Source organism: Mytilus edulis, chromosome 1 (assembly GCF_963676685.1).
Source record: "Mytilus edulis chromosome 1, xbMytEdul2.2, whole genome shotgun sequence".
NCBI lineage: Eukaryota > Metazoa > Mollusca > Bivalvia > Mytilida > Mytilidae > Mytilus > Mytilus edulis.
In genome coordinates, this window is record NC_092344.1 from 7,722,564 (window position 1) to 7,742,120 (window position 19,557).

The following is a 19,557-nucleotide window of genomic DNA, read 5'->3' on the forward strand; positions in this document are numbered from 1 at the left end:
AAAAGCGAGACATATATGCATAGGTATGCTGTTTTCTGCGTTGTCGGCGGCGTCAACAGTGTATTAGTTTGTGATTTGGTCTAGTTTTTGGAGAACCACTAGTGGTAGGTCAATGATATTTGGTATACAGTTGTATAAGCATTGGCATATCTCATTTCCATGGAGATTATTTGGCTCCGCCCCCTTAGTCAAGGTCTATTGACTTTTAAATTTTGCTTAGTTTACATGTATTAGTTTGTGATTAGGTCAGTTCAAGGGGAATCATTAGTGGTAGGCCAATGTTAATTAATATTCAGTTGTATAAGCATTAGCACATCTCATTTCCATGGTGAATATTGGGCCCTGCCCCCTCAGTTTTTGTCTATTGACTTTGAAACTTTTGCTTAGTTTACATAAAATTGAGAAAGGAAATGGTGAATATGTCAAAGCGACAACCACCCGACCATAGAGCAAACAACAGCCGAAGGCAACCAATGGGTCTTCAATGTAGCGAGAATTCCCGCACCCGTAGGTGTCCTTCAGCTGGCCCCTAAAATATGCATAATAGTACAGTGATAATGGACGTCATACTAAACTCCGAATTATACACAAGAAACTAAAATTTAAAATCATACAAGACTAACAAAGGCCAGAGGCTCCTGACTTGGGACAGGCGCAAAATTGCGGCGGGGTTAAACATGTTTATGAGATCTCAACCCTCCCCCTATACCTCTAGCCAATGTAGAAAAGTAAAAGAATAACAATACGCACATTAAAATTCAGTTCAAGAGAAGTCCGAGTCTGATATCAAAAGATGTAACAAAAGAAAATAAATAAAATGACAATAATACATAAATAACAACAGACTACTAGCAGTTAACTGACATGCCAGCTCCAGACCTCAATTAAACTGATTGAAAGATTATGTCTTCATCATATGAATATCAGGTACAATCCCTCCCGTTAGGGGTTTAGTATCATACTATCATAAAATATATGAGAAGAACATAACCCGTGTCATGCCAACAACTGTTTTTTAGAAATAAATGTGTTTAGTTCCGATGCAAAGACCCTATCAGTGAATCAATGTTAAAGCCAAAATATGCAATCTTTAATGACCTGACAACAGTATCGTAACTATATCCCCTTTTAATAAGTCTATTTAAAGGTTTTGTTAGTTTCTGAGGAGAATACTGACATTTTTGTGCTTTATAAAGAATATTTCCATAAAATTTTGGATGTGAAATACCTGAACGTATAAGATGTCTGCATGTTGAGTTATATTTACGAATTATTTCCTTATACCGGTGATAAAATTTAGTAAATGTTTTGACCAGTTTGTGATATCGAAAACCCTGGTGTAATAATTTTTCAGTAATACATAAATTTCTCTCGCTAAAATCTAATACATTGTTACATACACGAGCGAATCGTACAAGTTGAGATATATAAACACCATAAGATGGTGACAAGGGAACGTCACCATCTAAAAATGGATAATTAACAATAGGAAATGAAAAATCATCTCTTTTATCATAAATTTTTGTATTAAGCTTCCCGTTTATGATATAGATATCAAGATCGAGGAAAGGGCAGTGGTCATTGTTATCATTAGCTTTATTTAAAGTAAGTTCTACAGGATAAATTTCTTTAGTATACATACTGAAGTCGTCATTATTTAGAGCCAATATATCATCCAAATATCTAAAAGTATTGTTAAATTTTTGTATCAAATGTTGTTTTGATGGGTCTTTGCTAATTTTAGTCATAAATTGTAACTCATAACAATACAAAAACAGGTCCGCAATAAGTGGTGCACAGTTAGTCCCCATTGGAATTCCAATAACTTGACGATATACGGAATCTCCAAAGCGAACAAAAATGTTATCAAGTAAAAATTCAAGTGCATAAATAGTATCAAAGCATGTCCAATTGACATAGTTCTTTTGTTTATTGCTACTAAAAAATGATCTAAAAGAGTTTGAACATATGTACTCGCATTCCGACTTTTTAAATGCCCAGTTAATTAGGGATGTGAATTTTTTCTTAATAAGAATATGAGGCAAAGTGGTATATAGGGTAGAAAAATCAAAACTTTGAACAGATTCAAAATCACCAATATATGCATGCAATTTATCAAGTACTTCCAACGAGTTTTTGACACTCCAAAAGTAATTAATTCCACTATTTTCAAAGGCCTTATTTGAACAATTTATTATCAGGTTTTTTATTGTACCAAGTGTACTAGTAAGTAAAACAGACAATTTAGTAGTTGAACAATGGCTGGAAGATGAAATAAATCTATATTTGTAAGGTTTTTTGTGCAGCTTCGGAAGCCAGTACATACTTGGGACTTTCATTGTGTTTGGTTCTGCTTGTAAAGAAGTAGCTAAAAGTTTATGTTTGTTACAGATGTCGTTTTCTGAAAATGAAGTCAGTTGGAATGTTGGTGAATTCGTGATTTCCTTTTGCAGAACCTCTATATAAAATTTACGTCAAACAATAATGATATTATTCGCAGCTTTATCAGCCGGGACAAAAACAAATTCCTTGGCTAGTTCTGTTAGTTTATTTTTGATACGCGAAATAGGGTTTTTTATAGTTTTTGTTGAGGGTAAAATGTTCTTTAAAATGTTGTATTCGAATATCAACTATCTTCATTACTGAATTAAAAAAAGAGTCCAAAGATTTTTTGTCAGCTTTTTCCCGTTTTACCCATTTCAAACAGTAGGCGCGGAGTGAGTCGTTGATGATATTACGACACTCATTCCAGTTAATAGTTGACGGGGGACGATATTTAGGTCCTTTACTGAGGAATGATTTTAACTCTCGGTCGCGAACGATGTTAAGGTCTCCTGTTATAACATGGGAAATTGGTCCATAGGTGTATTCTGAATTACTGCAATTACACGACATAGGTGTATTTTCAGTGATATTTACATCTTTACACAATTGGCTATAATTAAACACATATTTTCGGGTAGATTTCTTGTAAATATAACAAATGAGAGGGAGTTCAGTATTATCAAAATATCCAGGAATTTGGTCTTTAACAGAATGGTCGTTAAAAATACCGGCAATATTTACAAAATCAAAACCTTTATTGACATACTTTATTTTAATAAAATGTTTTTTATGATCTTCAGGGCGATCAATTTTTGGAAACAGTTTAGAATAACAATATGCCATTATAATTTGGACAATTTCATACTTAGGACTGTAATATGAAATTGTGTTGCAATCCTCTAAAATTTTATTTAATTTATTTATAGGTAAAGAACAAAGCTTGGTTAACAGATAATGTCTGCCGTTGTTTTTTGAAATGGAAATTAGGTCCGAAATATTTGTATGGTTGGTCCGAAATTTTCTTTGATTCCGATTTTTTCTGCGTCCATGAGAACGATTTTTACGAACAGTTTTAGAAACTATATCCAAAATGTTAACAGAATCGGTTCTTGTTGTTGTATTGGTTTGTGATTAGATCAGTTTAAGATGAACTGCTAATGTTAAGTCAATGATATTTGGTATGCAAAGTTATTGGCATTTGCATGTATTGTTTCCATGCAGATTATATAGCCCCACCCCCTCATTATGGTTCATTGGCTTTGAAACTTTTACATAGTTTACAAGTTAAATGTTTGTTTAGGTTTGTTTAAAGGGAGCGAGTTATAATAAGTCAATGGTATTAGGTATGCAGTTGTATTAGCATTGACACATCTCATTTCCATGGAGATTGTTTAGCCATGTACCTTCAGTCATGGTTCATCGACTTTGAATATTTGCATAACTTGCATGTTAAAGTATTGCTATTTTAATTTCAACATTTGCATTATCAAAATTACAAAAAGGCGAGACATATCTCTGTGATAACAGTTTATTAATTACATGTACTGAGTTAAATTATGATAGTATGGATTTATTTATTTTTATTCCTCTAGTCATTCTGAAAGTGCTTGAAATATTTCCCCCTGGAAATTTAGTAAACGATCAAAACAAAGTAGTAATTAGGTTCAATATGACAAACTATATATAAAACCGACAGAATTGCATGAAATAAGTATAAGATATATATTTTCCCTTATAGGTTTAATGCACTGCATGGAATGAGGAAAATTAAAGCAGTCAATGAATTCAGTTCCATGGGTATGTATTGAACTTAAAAAGTAAAACATGACTGTTATGATTTACTTTCAATAACCTACTTACAGAAAAGGTTTTACAACACATTTATGAATTGTAGTTTTGTTGAAATTATTTGGTTGAGGTTACACATTTTGACCTTGCCAAAGTTTTTCTATACATATATATAAAATATAAGCATATTTGCTCTCCTGTTAAAATATTCTTTTGTGAGCTCCATATATTCAATTTTGCAGAAACATTTTTTTTTTTCAAATTATTTCATACTTCCAGAGAAATCTACAAAGTATAAAAAAAAAGATTATTTGAGATTGATAATTTTTTTTATATAACTTGTCTGGCAAACAAATTTATAAAAAGGGAGTCTTAAGGTATATTGTACCTGCCTCACTAAAACATATTTGTTGCCATAAACTTTTATTTATAAAATATTAAACTTTTGTGAGAATTTATTTATTTAAACCAATTTATTGATGTTCCCTCAAAAATTCATTTTTTTTCTGCTGATTAAATGACATGAAACAGAGTGAAAAAGAGAACTGCATGAATTGACTTTAAATTCATAAGCAAAATTCTTATGTGCAATCATTTTATATTGTAGAATTTCCTGAGATGAAAGCCATCAGTAAAGGGAGACTATCCTATCTGACAAGAAGGTTTGAAAGAGATGCTGTCACTAAACCAATGCTTGGATTAGAAGAATCAACAATCCATGTAACCAAGGTCACAAACTTTCATTGTTTATCATTCTTTATAATAACTTTGAATTTTTTTTTATATAATTAGGATTTTCTACCCCAGCAATAGATTGCCTTAGCTGTATTTGGCAAAACCTTTCAGAAGTTTGGGTCCTCAATGCTCTTCAACTTTGTACTGTATTTGGCCCTTTTAACATTTTTGATTTCAGCTTCACTGATGAGTCTTTTCAACCCAACATGCACCCTTTTACAAGAAGCATTAAAAAACTCCAGACTTAACTGGTCAATCCCCTTCGAACAATCTACTTAGTGATTTTTTGGTTCTGAATATACATGTAATATTTTCCTCTTGACATCAATAACAATCAAGTAATTAATCCACTGACATTATAGAACAAATAATATATATATATGTGAATTAAAAAATAATTCAGCTTCCATAGTCTTATAGTTGATTTTATCATATCTTCTTTCAGATGACAAGAAAAATACCCATGCTTGACCGGGCTAAAGCTTGGCAGTACATCAAAGGGAATATAACCTGTATGTGGACCCAACCTGAAAATGGTAAATATATCCTAATGATAGAAAAAATGATCATTATCTTGACTGATTTTTCACCTTCCCGTATTCTATAAATGATACAGAGCCCTATAAGTATTTGATTTTATAAATTTGATCTCACTGATGAACAATGACAGATCATAAATGTATAAATGAGCCCTTCAGAAATTTGTGAATAATCTTTACAATGAATGAACTTGAACCAGATGCAACTATTTTAGCAAACTTTGGTTGTTGATTCACATATTTTCTCTTGATTCAGTCACTAATGTACATACTTTTTTATGACCGAAAAAATTGTAAAATCACTTAAATGAATTTAGTTCAGTAATGGTTTTATTGTAGTCTGATTTTTATCAAAATAGTCACTTAAAGATTTTGCTTTTAATATAGTGGCTTAAGGTCAAATTTAAACTATTAAATGAACCATGTTTTCCCTGCATAAGATATCATTCAGTACACCTCCAACAGATAAAGTATAAAAACTTTCTATTTATTTACAGGTCGTACATTGGAAGCAAATGCTTGTTTCTTCAAGATAGTTGATGTACTGAAATCAATACCCAAAGATGAACTTGTGAAGCTTGCTAACTACTACTTCATAGAATTGAAATCAGAGTAAGTCTGAGTCCTCTCAAAGTTTAATTGCATTGTGACATAGATATAGCAGTTTAAGTTTTAAGGTTATTAAAAATTTTCATTATCTTAAAACACTTTTAATCCAAAATATTACTGTATAAATGAACACAAGTTTTGGTGAATTTTCCTGTGCATTTCTGATTGAATTGTCTAGTCATGGCTAGGTACTGTGATTAATTTTTAAATTACATCTAAAAGTAATGACTATTTATATAATCAAAAACCCATTTAAGGATGAATTGTCCTTACTAGCAGAAGGTTGGTTCAAATGAATAAATTGCCTTAGTTTTATTTAAATGTGTTTTTTTTCAGTCGTTCAAGATATGTAGGAGCAATGAACGTCATGTTGGATGCCTTTGGGGTCATCTATACAAACTTCAGTGAGAACCTCCTGGCAGATTATATTTTAAAGAGTCCTCATCCTAAGACTACACTTATCTTAAGGCTGCTGACACACATTGTAGGGAAAGACAACCCACCACATGATGTATGTATTGTACTTACACAAAATAATTAATTATTTTTTTCCAAAGAACTGTTGAAAAACAATTTATGACATTGAAATGATAAAGGAGAAATGATACATTGAAACACATATGAATCAAAACATTGTGTAAAACTGAAATCTGCCTAAATTAAACCTGTAGAATAAACATTGAACATTTAAATTTGTGGTTCAGATGAACCTAGGAAATCCACGAAGATTGGTATCCCATGAGTAATAATGAATCCACAAAGATTGGTATCCCATGAGTAATAATGAATCCAAGAAGATTGGTATCCCATGAGTAATAATGAATCCACGAAGATTGGTATCCCATGAGTAATAATGAATCCAAGAAGATTGGTATCCCATGAGTAATAATGAATCCAAGGAGATTGGTATCCCATGAGTAATAATGAATCCACAAAGATTGGTATCCCATGAGTAATAATGAATCCACGAAGATTGATATCCCATGAGTAATAATAAATCCACAGTAGTCACTGTTATATAAACTATAGTTTGATTCTTTCTTATTTCAGAATATTATAGCTGCTATGGAAGACCTTGTATTTAACAAAGAGAACCACCCAGAAGAGATGTATAAAGAGAATCTCCATGAAAGGGTCTTGCTCTGTCTTGGCTCAGTGTCACACAAGTTATCAAAAGTGGGTCGGCAAGAGGATGCTATCAGGATAACTGTACGAGTTCATCAATGGCTAGGAATACATGGTAATAATATCTTTGTTCTGTGTTTTGAACTTCCTATATTTTTTATTTTTTTTTTATTAAATGCAAGAAATGATAATTCCTTAATACTTTTCATAAATTTTCAGTGGATTTTATCCCTACAATAGGGGTCATAGGGCAGGGGTTGAAGTGATTAAATCTGCTTACATTTTTTCACATAAATATTGTATATTTTGTTAGATCCGTTTGAATACAGAAAGAAAAGAGCCATTCAGAGTGAACAGGAACAAATTGATTACGACCATTGGAGAGTGATTCTGTTAGAAACACTAGGAAATGCCAGGATGGACTTCTCTTTTGAATATATTGTATCACATATCAACTCAACTAACTCAGCTTGGATCAAAAGAGCTGGAGTTCATGCTCTAAGGAAATTTGAACATGAAATGGTGAGTTGTATATAGGTTTTACAAAAAAAATCTACAATTTTGTACTTACCGTACTCTGTAATCTGCATAAGCTTACATGGTCAGGAAAATGTTTGAAAAAAAAACATGAATATTTTCTTAAATGTTACCTTTCATTTGTTCTAGTGTCACAGTTTTCTATGAAACCAATGCTTTTCATAAAAAAATAGATATAAATAATTAATTCCTGTACAATACGAATTGAATTATTTTAAGTCTTAATATTCACTAACAATAAATTTTAGTTGTCTCCCTGTTTGAAACAGTTCTCAAGTCATGATCCAAATTATTTTTAAGCTGATTATTCATTGTATAACAGTTTAACAAAGTAAAACAAAATAAACTCCATCCATATTATGGACATATAAAATTGTTGTTGTCATTACCTTGACATACATGAAAATGTAACTAAAAATAGGTCATAAGGCTATAAGTTGTAACATTTTTTTCAGGCTGCCGATGAGATGTATAAAGCTGCCATGTATGATGAGAACGATGAGGTCCGTTACGAGGCTTTATTGCAGTATCAGGCACATCCTCAAGCAAGGATTATCACACCTCTAAAAGCGTAAGTTTAAGAATGATGAAAATTAAGATTGAAAATGGAATAGGGGAATGTGTCAAAGAGACAACAACCCAACCAAAGAGCAGAAAACAGCCGAAGGCACCAATAGGTCAACACAGCGTGAAAATACCGCACCCATAGGTGGGCTTCAGCTGGCCCCTAACCAAAAATGTGTACTAGTTCAGTGAAAATGGACGTCAATCTAACTCCAAAACATATAAATGAACTAAAATTAAAAATCATACAAGACTATCAAAGGCGAGAGGCTCCTGACTTGGGACAGGCCCAAAAATGCGGTGGGGTTAAACATGTTTTGTGAGATCTCAACCCTCCCCCTATACCTCTAGCCAATGTAGAAAAAACAAACACATAGCAATACACACAGTTTATTTAAAATTAGTTGGTTTATTACTGAAATTGTCGATTTAAAACAAAAAGTGCCTATAACTTGGGAGAATTTTTTTTTTCAAGTCTTTGTTCATTTTTTGTGTTTTTATCCAGGCGAGAAGACGTTAATGGAACTGGTATTATTGACCCCTATGAGTCTGGAATCATGGAAATAGCACCTCAACGCAGAGAAAAACGAGACCTGGGTTTTCTGGAAAAGTTTCCCAAGATAAACTTTAGACTTGAGGCCCCAAGTGTTGATTGGAGAAAAATGTTAGGATCTGAATCTATAGGTGCTGCATTTGGTATCATCATGTATAACATGCTGGATCTGAAAATTGGTAAGTTGTCTCTATTTTGATTCTGCCTAGAAATAAATTAATTATACACATCTTTGTTAAAGACCTGATACTGCAGAGATCACATACCCTTAGAAAGTATAGTTGTCACCGTTTTTATTCTGCCTAGAAATATATCGATTACATACCTCTTTGTTTAAAGACCTCTAATACTGCAGAGATCACATACCCTTAGAAAGTATAGTTGTCACCGTTTTTATTCTGCCTAGAAATATAGCGATTACATACCTCTTTGTTTAAAGACCTCTAATACTGCAGAGATCACATACCTTTAGAAAGTATAGTTGTCACCGTCTTTATTCTGCCTAGAAATATAGCGATTACATACCTCTTTGTTTAAAGACCTCTAATACTACAGAGATCACATACCCTTAGACACATCTTTGTTAAAGACTGAGATCACATACCATAAGGAGTATTTGACAATATGAAGTTTAGGTCAGAGTTCAGCTAAAATATGTGTATTTTTAAAACATTAATGTAATATCTTTTGTAGAGCCCTTAAGCGGTCATTTGAGAATAAATGTTCACGATGAGGCCTATGCCAGAGTACTCCTTGGAATTTTGGACTTCAACTTGGACTTCTTTGTAGCCAGGCTTTGTTTTAAAGGAGGCACCCAGTACAATCTGAATATTTTACAAGTATGTTGGATAAAAAAGACAGTCTTTTGATGGTTTATCAGACACTGTCAATGTAACAGTTGTTTTGTTTTGGAGGTTAACAAAATATATAATTTATTTCCAGTAGTTCTTAATATTTGAAGAAGAATTGAGATCAATTTTGAAAAGAAATTGATAAGAATATAAAAATAAGGAGATGTGGTATGATTGCCAATGAGACAACTATCTACCAAAGTTCAAATGAAATGGATTTCAAATGAAGTTCAAGAGAAGCATTTTTTTGAAAGCTTGTACTGTGAATCACTTACATTTTTTGGACATTGTTTTTTATAGTGTTATATGTAGGCATATGTATTCGCACTGTTTTGATATCATCTTTTCATTTTTTTTATGCAATTTATGATTGCTTATTCATGTTAATTTTGACCTCAGTTATTTTAAAACATGTAAATTTTGACAACAGTTTTATATTTGCTGAAAATCCTGTACATTCATTGAAAAAAAAACTACATAAAACTTACTTAACGTACTTATTCTTTTACTCCATTTCTATTCTATAGAATTTTGTGCATAAAATTTCCAAATAAAAATGCTCAGAACAACAATTGTCCCCCTAAAATTATATTGGTATAATCTTGACTTGTCATGGACATTTTTTTATTGTTCTTTTTAGGAAAATGATATGAAGAAGATAATTCAATTGGCCACTCAGTTCGACAAGAAAGTGAAAGAGATTGTTGATGGCATTGAGACAGGAGTGAGGTTGTTTAAAGACCTGATTGGTGGTCAAATAAGCATCAAAGATATTGTTAATGAATTCATAGATGCCTTGAAGGAGTTACCTGGCAAGGTAAATATTCCAAATGGAGTTAACTGAAAGAACAATAAAACTGTAAACCTACTAAATTGTGCAAGTTATTTAATTACGCAACTTTCTTTAGAGAAAAAATAATGAGAATTTAAATATGTCTAACTTGTCTTAACTTATATAAATTTACACTAACACAGTCAGAAAACCCAGAAAACGAATTCCAGCAGAGTCAGGCAGAAAGGGGGGGAAGGGAATGTTTGTAAATTAAATTATTTTGACATAAATTTTATAAATTACTGATTTTTGTTCAAGTTTTGAGTAAAGTTTTAGATCATTGCCATAGAGAAATAATATTTTGTCAGTGGGCAAGTGTTAAAATAAAACAGATTTATACAAAGAATAAGGCACTCTGATCTATATTGTCAATGACTGATTTTGTTTTTTTAAGGTCAAGATTTCAGAGATCTTATTCAAAGAAAACACATTTGTCAATATGGTTTGTAATGATAGTGATAGACTGTGCAAATGTTCGGTACATGTATCTTCATCTGATATTCAAGTATTTTTAACATTATGTCTAGTTTATTAGAATTATATTTGAGGATTCTTATGTTTGTCTTAAATTTTTGAACAGGTTTGGGGTCTTAGAGACAAAGCAGCCAATGTGATGAAAATGTTAGGACAGCTAGATGAGGAAGAGTTACCTCCCTTCTTAAGACCACTCAGAAATCTGATTGTGAAAGTAACAACAGTCTTTAATGATGTTAAAACAGATATCATGAACTTTTATAATGTAAGTTTAAGTTACATATAGATGATCTCACTGTAAAGTAGCTGCAATGTAAAGGCTATTTACTTTTTGAATAATTTTTTTAAAAGAAACAAGTTTATTTATGTTTTATTTTTAAAAGCACTTGCTTTTATTGTTATCGTGTACGGACATTTTGAAATAGAGTGCACACGTTTTTCATTCTATAGTTCTTTTAAGATCAAGTAAAAGTATGTTTTTGCTTGATTTTTGTAATGAAAATTAATAAAATTTGATGGAAAATTCCTCCAACACAATATTAAATGAGATTGTAATTTTTAAAATTTGTAATCACTTTACTTAGAAAATTCAGCGCCCTCTATCGGGCACAGTCCTCTCAAAGAATGTATCGACAGGGTACCGGAAACCAGTCCTTAATCTTGATCCGTCTAGTTACCAGTTTAAAGGGTACCAACATGGTTAAATTTATTTTTTTACGAATTAAATCTTGTTGATTCCCCAATAAAAAAATACTCAAATCAGAGAATGTAAAAAAAAATTGTGATTGAGAGTTATTGCAATTATATTTTTTGTTCTAAAAAATATTTTTGCACAATGAAAATCTGATAGCTTACTAGCCCAAAGGACTTAGTGGCTTAAAAAGGTTTTTGGTGCAGACTATTGTGTATAAAATTAATTTATGAATTGTGATAACAGAACTAATCTTGCACTTGCATGTATATTACTTAGTATATGGCAAATGGTTTTACCAGCACTATCACACTTTGATTATCTTTCAGACATTGGTTCAGACCATCACTGTTATAATTCCACAGAATGCCAAATTAATCTATGAAAGTATCGTTGATATCATTGATGGTTTCAAGGTCCTTATGAAAGATCCTAAGACAGCTTTAACTAAGATCGGCAAAGGTGTTGTACAGTGAGTAGACTCCAATTTAATAGGCTACTATTTTTATGGCTGTAGAACTACCAGAACAATTCATAAAACTAATGCAATGAATATAAATATATGAAATATTGATACAAGTGAAAAAGGGATTTGGTTGATTCTTATAATATTTTATCAAATATCAGACTTGAGAAAGAAAAGGGAATGGAAAAGAGCAGATTCAAATGATAGAAGCAAAAGAATTTACTTTTTCTTCTCTAATACCTAATATTGAATGAGGTGTCTTTGTTTTACGAAGGTCTTTTGAATATTCTTATTTCACACATAAAGAATTAAGAAATGATTTTGAGATCCTTTTTATACATGTGTATGCCTTGCCTACGGAGCAGTTTTTGCCTGGTCTGTACCTAGGTCTGTCCTGTCCTTGGGTTATCCCTAATGATATTCAAGCTTTGGTGTTCGATAATGTCGACTTATTAAGATATGTACCAATAAAGGGTTTAAACAATTAAAATTTCTATATTTAACATAGAAATTGCCTTATATACAATTTTTTTTACATATGAATTTATAAGTTATAGTTTTTTTCTAAAAGGTCAGTTAATCATGTTATTTATTTTATTAGTTAATGACCTTTAAAAAATTGCAATGTTGGTATTGAAGTATTGCTGTCATCAGGGTAGACTTTTAAATTGTGTCAAATGAAGTTTTTAAAGGGAAGACCATAATTACGTATTTGTTCCTCATTTACATATTTGCTCCTCATTTGCATATTTTTGTTTCAGGATTTTCATGTCTATAAAGGCCTTACTAGATGCAAAGAATAAAACACAAGAAGCTTGCTTCTTCTTGAAAGGTAAGTTTATTTATAAAAAAAAGAAAAAGGCCTGCGAAAAATGCTTTAAATGACAAAATATATCCATGTTTAAATTCTAATGTACTTGAAAATAGATGTAATATTAAGATCATAATTTACTGATTGAAAAGGGAAACACCTTAAAATTCCCGGTTGTGTCAGTCCTGCATTATAATTGAGGATGAGTAACATTTTCTTCTGCATTGCAGGAAAAACTCCATCATAAGACCAGCTTTTATTAAAAAATTGATTGAGGCAAACTGTATTGAAAATTTTAAAGACCTAAATGATGATGCTAAAATGAAATTTATTCTCTGTCCATCAACACAAAAACAAGTAGAAAGCATAGGTTCCTTTATAAAGCAGTCATTAGTACTAAGGGTAGGGTACTCATTATTGAACTATTAACTATTATACTTTTATACTATATAATTATATGTATTCATTATTTTGTCTATTATGATTATACATGCTTTCTTCTTGTCATTTATTATATACTATGTTTTGTTTGTTTTAGTCACAAATCATGCAAGTTGATTTATATGACAATTAAGTTTGAATTAAATTGAATTAAAAGGTATGTAAGTAAAATACAGTTGGTTGAATAAGCTGTCAATTTTAACTAAACTATTTATTATTTTGCAGATGAAAAACCATACTGGTGGGATATTACAACAGTTTTTGAAGAAATTTGGGCTCTTTCACAACAAGCTGTAAAAGCCTTGGCAACAGGTGGACCCAACTGGATAGCAACTACTGTAATTCAAGGAGATGATCCTGTTGCAAAATTCACTAAAGGAAAAGTTTCACAGGTCAGTTAGACCTATCAGTCCTATGAAGTCATTCTCTGGGAACTGGGTAGATTTTGAGTCACCGAAAAAGCTGATATCAGAGAATTACATTTAAATTACTTGTAACTATCTCTATGGTCTCATGAAAGTATGCATGCCTCAAGTGTGGTAGAAAAAGATGACTTGAAAATTGATATTAACCCTTTCAACGCTATACACAGCATATGCCGCGATGACGTACGTCGTCCACCACTGCTATTCACGGCATATGCCACGAATAGCAATGGATTTTTCATCAGGACTCTTAAAACATTCGGTTTTCATTCAAGTCCTCTCTAATTTTTACTCATATGAATCAAGGATATACAAGGTCTCATTTGCGCTTGAAATCCCGGCAATTTTTATAGTAAAATCATGCAGTAGAAGGAAAATAGAAGGAAAATAAAAACAAATATTTTGACAAATGCAAATGGCGGAAATCGGAAACGAAGCTGTAAATATGGAAATATTTCAGCATTTCTATGGCGAAACTGACGAGAATTAGTTAAAAGGTTTCTTGTTATCTCAATGTGTTTATTACATTTAATTTGTGTGGGAAATATGATTTGATTGATCATTACAAGACGTAGAAAAAGGGGGGAAAACAGAGGTTGACTGAAAATTTTGAGGACGGAGCCAATTATTTGTGCCATGATTATATAATACGTTGTGAATGGTGCAATACGCTACGGAATGCGCAACTGGTGTCTTCTATATTATATGGGAGATAAAACAACAAAATAACTGAAGACTAAAAGTAGTTTTTATTCAAAATTCAACACAAATGTAATAAATTACACCTTTTACCTGTTAATTACCTAAAAATGCAGGTAATCTGATAAAAAATTTACTGAAATAATTGCCTTACATTACAGGTCATGCTCTCCTGAGCATTTTTCATGAAATAACTGTCTCTGTATCTCTTATAATAAAAAAGATACAGCAGTCTGAAAAGGAATATACTGTTCTAATGAATGAACACAAAAAAAAAAAATGTATTGTTTTTGAGTTTCAGTTAATTTCATGTATCTAGGTGAATAAATATCGAAGGTACCATACAGAAATTGGACAAATATGCCATTAAAACATATGTATGTGACAAATTGACAAATCGACATGAGCTTGCCCTGCATTACATGTAACAGTATTTGTCCATATCAATTTTAAGCAAATTAGGTCGTCTCGCAGGCCTCCAGATTTTTTTGAAAATTTAGTGTTCACCCAAGAACCAGTTTTGCCACAACATAACAATTTCAAGTTTATTTACAATTTACAAAGTGTGTATATGTTAAGTATGTTTAAATGAACATATGATCTCATAGTTTAAGACTTTATTCATTATAGGTTGAAAAATACAGGCAAAGTTTAGATGTTTATGAAGTGTCCTATATTTTGACTTTAGTGGAACCTTAAACAAACACATGTCTTCCTTCAAAAAGTAAAATAACAAAAATACCGAACTCCAAGGAAAATTCAAAACTGAAAGTCCCTTATCAAAATGACATGATAGGTGTCACAAAAATTATAAACCTCATTTTAAATTTTGAAGCGCTATTTATATGCAGTTTTTCTTGAAATGGCAATAACTTAAAATAACATTTACATCAATTATTCAACAAACTCAATAATAAATGTATGCAATAATTTGTGAATTTTCTGTTATGTGTCTGCATAGGGGGAATCCTATAAAGTGTTACCTTGTGAACTAGCATGTACAAAATCTGGGTCAGAAGTTAGAACAAAGCAGAGCTAATATTCATATTGCATTAACATTTTCATGTCTGAATATGCATTAGATTAGCCTCAGGACATTTAATTGCCATCCATCATCATCATCAAATATATTTATAATATATTTAAAAGCTTTTATTATCATATAGCTTATTTAGTATTTTTATTCTTTATATTTACAGCAACAAATAAAAGAACAGATCATTGATAATTTAACTAATATTATCGATGAACTTCTGGAACCGTTTGATGGTCTGAGAGGAATGGCAGATAAATTTATGAAAAAATATGGGGACTTCTTTAGTCTAGTTAAAAAAGTGAAAGAGGCATATGCAATACTGAAAGAAGGGTATGTTTTATGTCAGTTCTGTTGAAAACACTTTTGTTTAATAACTTTTTGGAGATCTATTTATAGTTAGGGGATTTGACTTACAAGCTTAGGGTGCTAACCAACTAAAATGGTTGCCATTACCTAAAAACAAAGCATAGGGATAAAAAAAGGTCTTGATGCTTGCAAGTACTGATGATTAATGAAAAATAGTCTGATGGTTACAGTAATCTTTTTGAATTGTCAACGTTAAGGCCAGAAATTTAAACCAATAAGTAAGATAAATTCTGTTATCCTCATAAAATTGTGTAAATTATTAAATAAATGCAGCTATATAATCTGACTATTTCTGTACATTCAGTTACTATGTCAGGTTGATATCATAACATGTCATCATTGTCAGTTACTATGTCAGGTTGATATCATAACATGTCATCATTGTCAGTTACTATGTCGGGTTGATATCATAACTTGTCATCATTGTCAGTTACTATGTCAGGTTGATATCATAACATGTCATCATTGTCAGCTACTATACATGTCAGGTTGATATCATAACATGTCATCATTGTCAGTTACTATGTCAGGTTGATATCATAACATGTCATTGTCAGTTACTATGTCAGGTTGATATCATAGCATGCCATTGTCAGTTACTATGTCAGGTTGATATCATAACATGTCATCATTGTCAGTTACTATGTCAGGTTGATATAACAAGTCATCATGTCATCATTGTCAGTTACTATGTCAGGTTGATATCATAACAAGTCATCATTGTCAGTTACTATGTCAGGTTGATATCATAACGTGTCATCATGGTCAGTTACTATGTCAGGTTGATATCATAACATGTCATCATGGTCAGTTTCTATGTCGGGTTGATATCATAACATGTCATCATTGTCAGTTACTATGTCAGGTTGATATCATAACATGTCATTGTCAGTTACTATGTCAGGTTGATATCATAGCATGCCATTGTCAGTTACTATGTCAGGTTGATATCATAACATGTCATCATGGTCAGTTTCTATGTCGGGTTGATATCATAACATGTCATCATTGTCAGTACTATGTCAGGTTGATATCATAACATGTCATCATTGTCAGTACTATGTCAGGTTGATATCATAACATGTCATCGTTGCCATATAATAAAAATTAATAAAACATTTTCCAAAAGATCATTGAAGTACAGTATTGAGGACATGAAATAAGCTCATCTTTGTTTATTGTGGACATGAATAGCTTACCTTTAATAACAAGGTAAAACACTGAAGTCACATGTGAATATCTCATAAAATACATATATTAACGACACAATTTAATATTATTTCAGATATGAATTTGGACAGTCTATCATTAACACACTTTTTGGACCCAAATGCCACAAGGACTTTCCAAGATTGTACAGATTAGATGCAGGGCCTTGTAATGGAAAAGGTTTTTATCCTTCGACAATGGGAAAATCTGGCCAAAAAGAATACGCTGTAGAAGGTGTGGACCTTGAAGTTGATGTTGGAAAGATCGTAAGTATAATCGATTCAAATTAATATGGGAAGATAGTAAAGAAACTTCCTATCATGTATGTCCTTTGATGTTAATTAACCTTATTTGATGTTAAATGTATACTTGATGGTTTTTTGAAAAGTTGAAAATTGTATCATTATTTGAATTTAGTGAAAATGATGAACAAATTAAAACTTTTTATTGTGATTTTAAATTGTTATTTTTAACGTAAAATTGAAAGTTCTCTTTTAAATGCAGAAAGCATATAAAGCCTTTTTTTTTATATTTTTCATAAGAGTTACATTTTTTTTTTAAACCAATGTCAACACGATTGACTCTTATTCAAATATATTTAATTTAGTGAAAAGTTATAGTCAATGAGTTTTTTTTTTAAAACAACCTTGACTACCCATGAGGGTCTCAAACGGTCGGTAAAGTTATAGTATCATACACTAGGGCCATGTTAGATTATTTTGTTTTCGTTACAGATATTATAGGCTTTGCATACTTTGTGAACATGAAATTATATTTTATTTGTTTTAATGTGAAATATGTAAATTTCTTTAACTTATAGTTATAAATATTTGTTACAGGTGGTTGCTCCTTTTCCTGGAATTGTTTATAAGGGAGATAACCCCGATGAGGTAATCATTGAGGCGAACACGGCCGCCTTAAAGGGAATAAAGATTATTGTAAACGGTGTTAATGTCAATAGGACTATTCTGCATCAAACAGACCAACTTTACATTGAAAACAGGGTAAGTTAATTAGCTGATATGTTTGGACAAACTTATTTCCTTAAGGAGATAACCTTGCTATATAGTTTTATGATAGATTCAACTGTATTTTTGTTGTTAAAAATTACTAAGAAAATAATTTGGTGACAATTTGTATGCCCCCACCTACAATAGAAGGTGACCCATCCTTGTGTATTCATAATTCCTTAGTGATCACACCTGCCATGTGTGGGACTCAAACTGACCGGCGTTTTGCATTTGCGCCGATCTGCATTTCATTTGCGCCGATTTTTTCTTTCATTTCCGCCAATTTTTGTTTTCATTTGCGCCGATTTTTTACAGGTAATTTACAGGTTAATTACAGGTGAATAGATATAAGAAGATGTGATATGAGTGCAAATGAGACAACTCTCCATCCAAGTCATGTTATTTTTCATTTATCATTATAGACCTCTTCCGTCATCCAGTTGTACACTATATTCACATACTTTAAAATCAAGAAGTAAAAACCTTAGATAAAAGCACTCTGGTTTATACTAAAATGACGAATTGAAAATCTATTTACTGCATTCAAATCCATAAAAACGGATTACATTAAAATCATAAATCTGTTCTTGCTGAGTATTTATAGGCAACACATCTAATATCTTCCTTTCTTGTGATTTCGTCTCTTCTATATTTGTTGTAATTGTGAATTTGTCAATAACGAAGTCCATCTTTTCTTTGTCTGGCTTACGTACTTATGTGTACAAATGGTGTATGGCCGTCGATGGTTAAAACTTTGATTCCTCGGCTCGTTGCAATGTGCAATATGTCCATCAATTTACAGCAAAGTTCAGAACAATATGAATCAAAATTAACTAAAACCTATGTTTATAACCAGATTTTACCAATATACCTTCACGGTAAAGTACATGTCCAAGTATTCTCTTACCTGTAAATCCAATTAGGAGCAAATATAAAATCGGCGCAAATGAAAAAATAAAATCGGCGCAAATGAAAGAATGAAAATTTTAAAAATCGGCGCAAATGTCATACGCCCAAACTGACAACCACAGATTTGACAGGCTAGTGATACACTTAGTTGAACTACTTAGACCACTCAGTCACCAAGGCCCCTAGTAGTGCTTAAGATAAGAAGTATAATCCTTGCATAATATGCAGAATTCTGGAAACATGTAGCTTCAAAAAGCATGGTGACCTTTACTTTATATTATATTTGTGAAAATGGTATGATGGAAACTGCATTTAATAAAATATTTTTTTTAATTGATTTTATTTCAATTGCCAAACTACCTGAAATAATTACAAGATCCATTATAGTAAAGATTCCACTACAGTTTCTAGTTAATGTTCTGGTTTGAACTGCTATGAAGTCTACATGCTGTAGTTCTGGTTTGAACTGTTATGAAGTCTACATGCTGTAGTTCTGGTTTGAACTGTTATGGAGTCTACATGCTGTAGGTCTGGTTTGAACTGTCATGGAGTCTACATGCTG

The 19,557-nt window shown here is 31.6% G+C and overlaps 1 protein-coding gene across 1 annotated transcript in view; it reads left to right on the forward strand.

The window, feature by feature from the left end:
* Nucleotides 1–19,557, forward strand: part of LOC139523012 (uncharacterized) — an 85,405-nt gene that overhangs the window by 14,012 nt on the left and 51,836 nt on the right. The window contains exons 8-25 of the mRNA XM_071316736.1: nucleotides 4,064–4,122; nucleotides 4,721–4,842; nucleotides 5,294–5,384; nucleotides 5,885–5,999; nucleotides 6,333–6,507; nucleotides 7,047–7,236; nucleotides 7,435–7,643; nucleotides 8,114–8,229; nucleotides 8,728–8,954; nucleotides 9,469–9,614; nucleotides 10,267–10,443; nucleotides 11,039–11,197; nucleotides 11,953–12,095; nucleotides 12,851–12,921; nucleotides 13,567–13,733; nucleotides 15,665–15,831; nucleotides 17,153–17,342; nucleotides 17,916–18,080. Coding sequence (XP_071172837.1) covers nucleotides 4,064–4,122; nucleotides 4,721–4,842; nucleotides 5,294–5,384; nucleotides 5,885–5,999; nucleotides 6,333–6,507; nucleotides 7,047–7,236; nucleotides 7,435–7,643; nucleotides 8,114–8,229; nucleotides 8,728–8,954; nucleotides 9,469–9,614; nucleotides 10,267–10,443; nucleotides 11,039–11,197; nucleotides 11,953–12,095; nucleotides 12,851–12,921; nucleotides 13,567–13,733; nucleotides 15,665–15,831; nucleotides 17,153–17,342; nucleotides 17,916–18,080 — 2,689 coding nt within the window. The remainder of the gene's footprint in view (nucleotides 1–4,063; nucleotides 4,123–4,720; nucleotides 4,843–5,293; nucleotides 5,385–5,884; nucleotides 6,000–6,332; nucleotides 6,508–7,046; nucleotides 7,237–7,434; nucleotides 7,644–8,113; nucleotides 8,230–8,727; nucleotides 8,955–9,468; nucleotides 9,615–10,266; nucleotides 10,444–11,038; nucleotides 11,198–11,952; nucleotides 12,096–12,850; nucleotides 12,922–13,566; nucleotides 13,734–15,664; nucleotides 15,832–17,152; nucleotides 17,343–17,915; nucleotides 18,081–19,557) is intronic.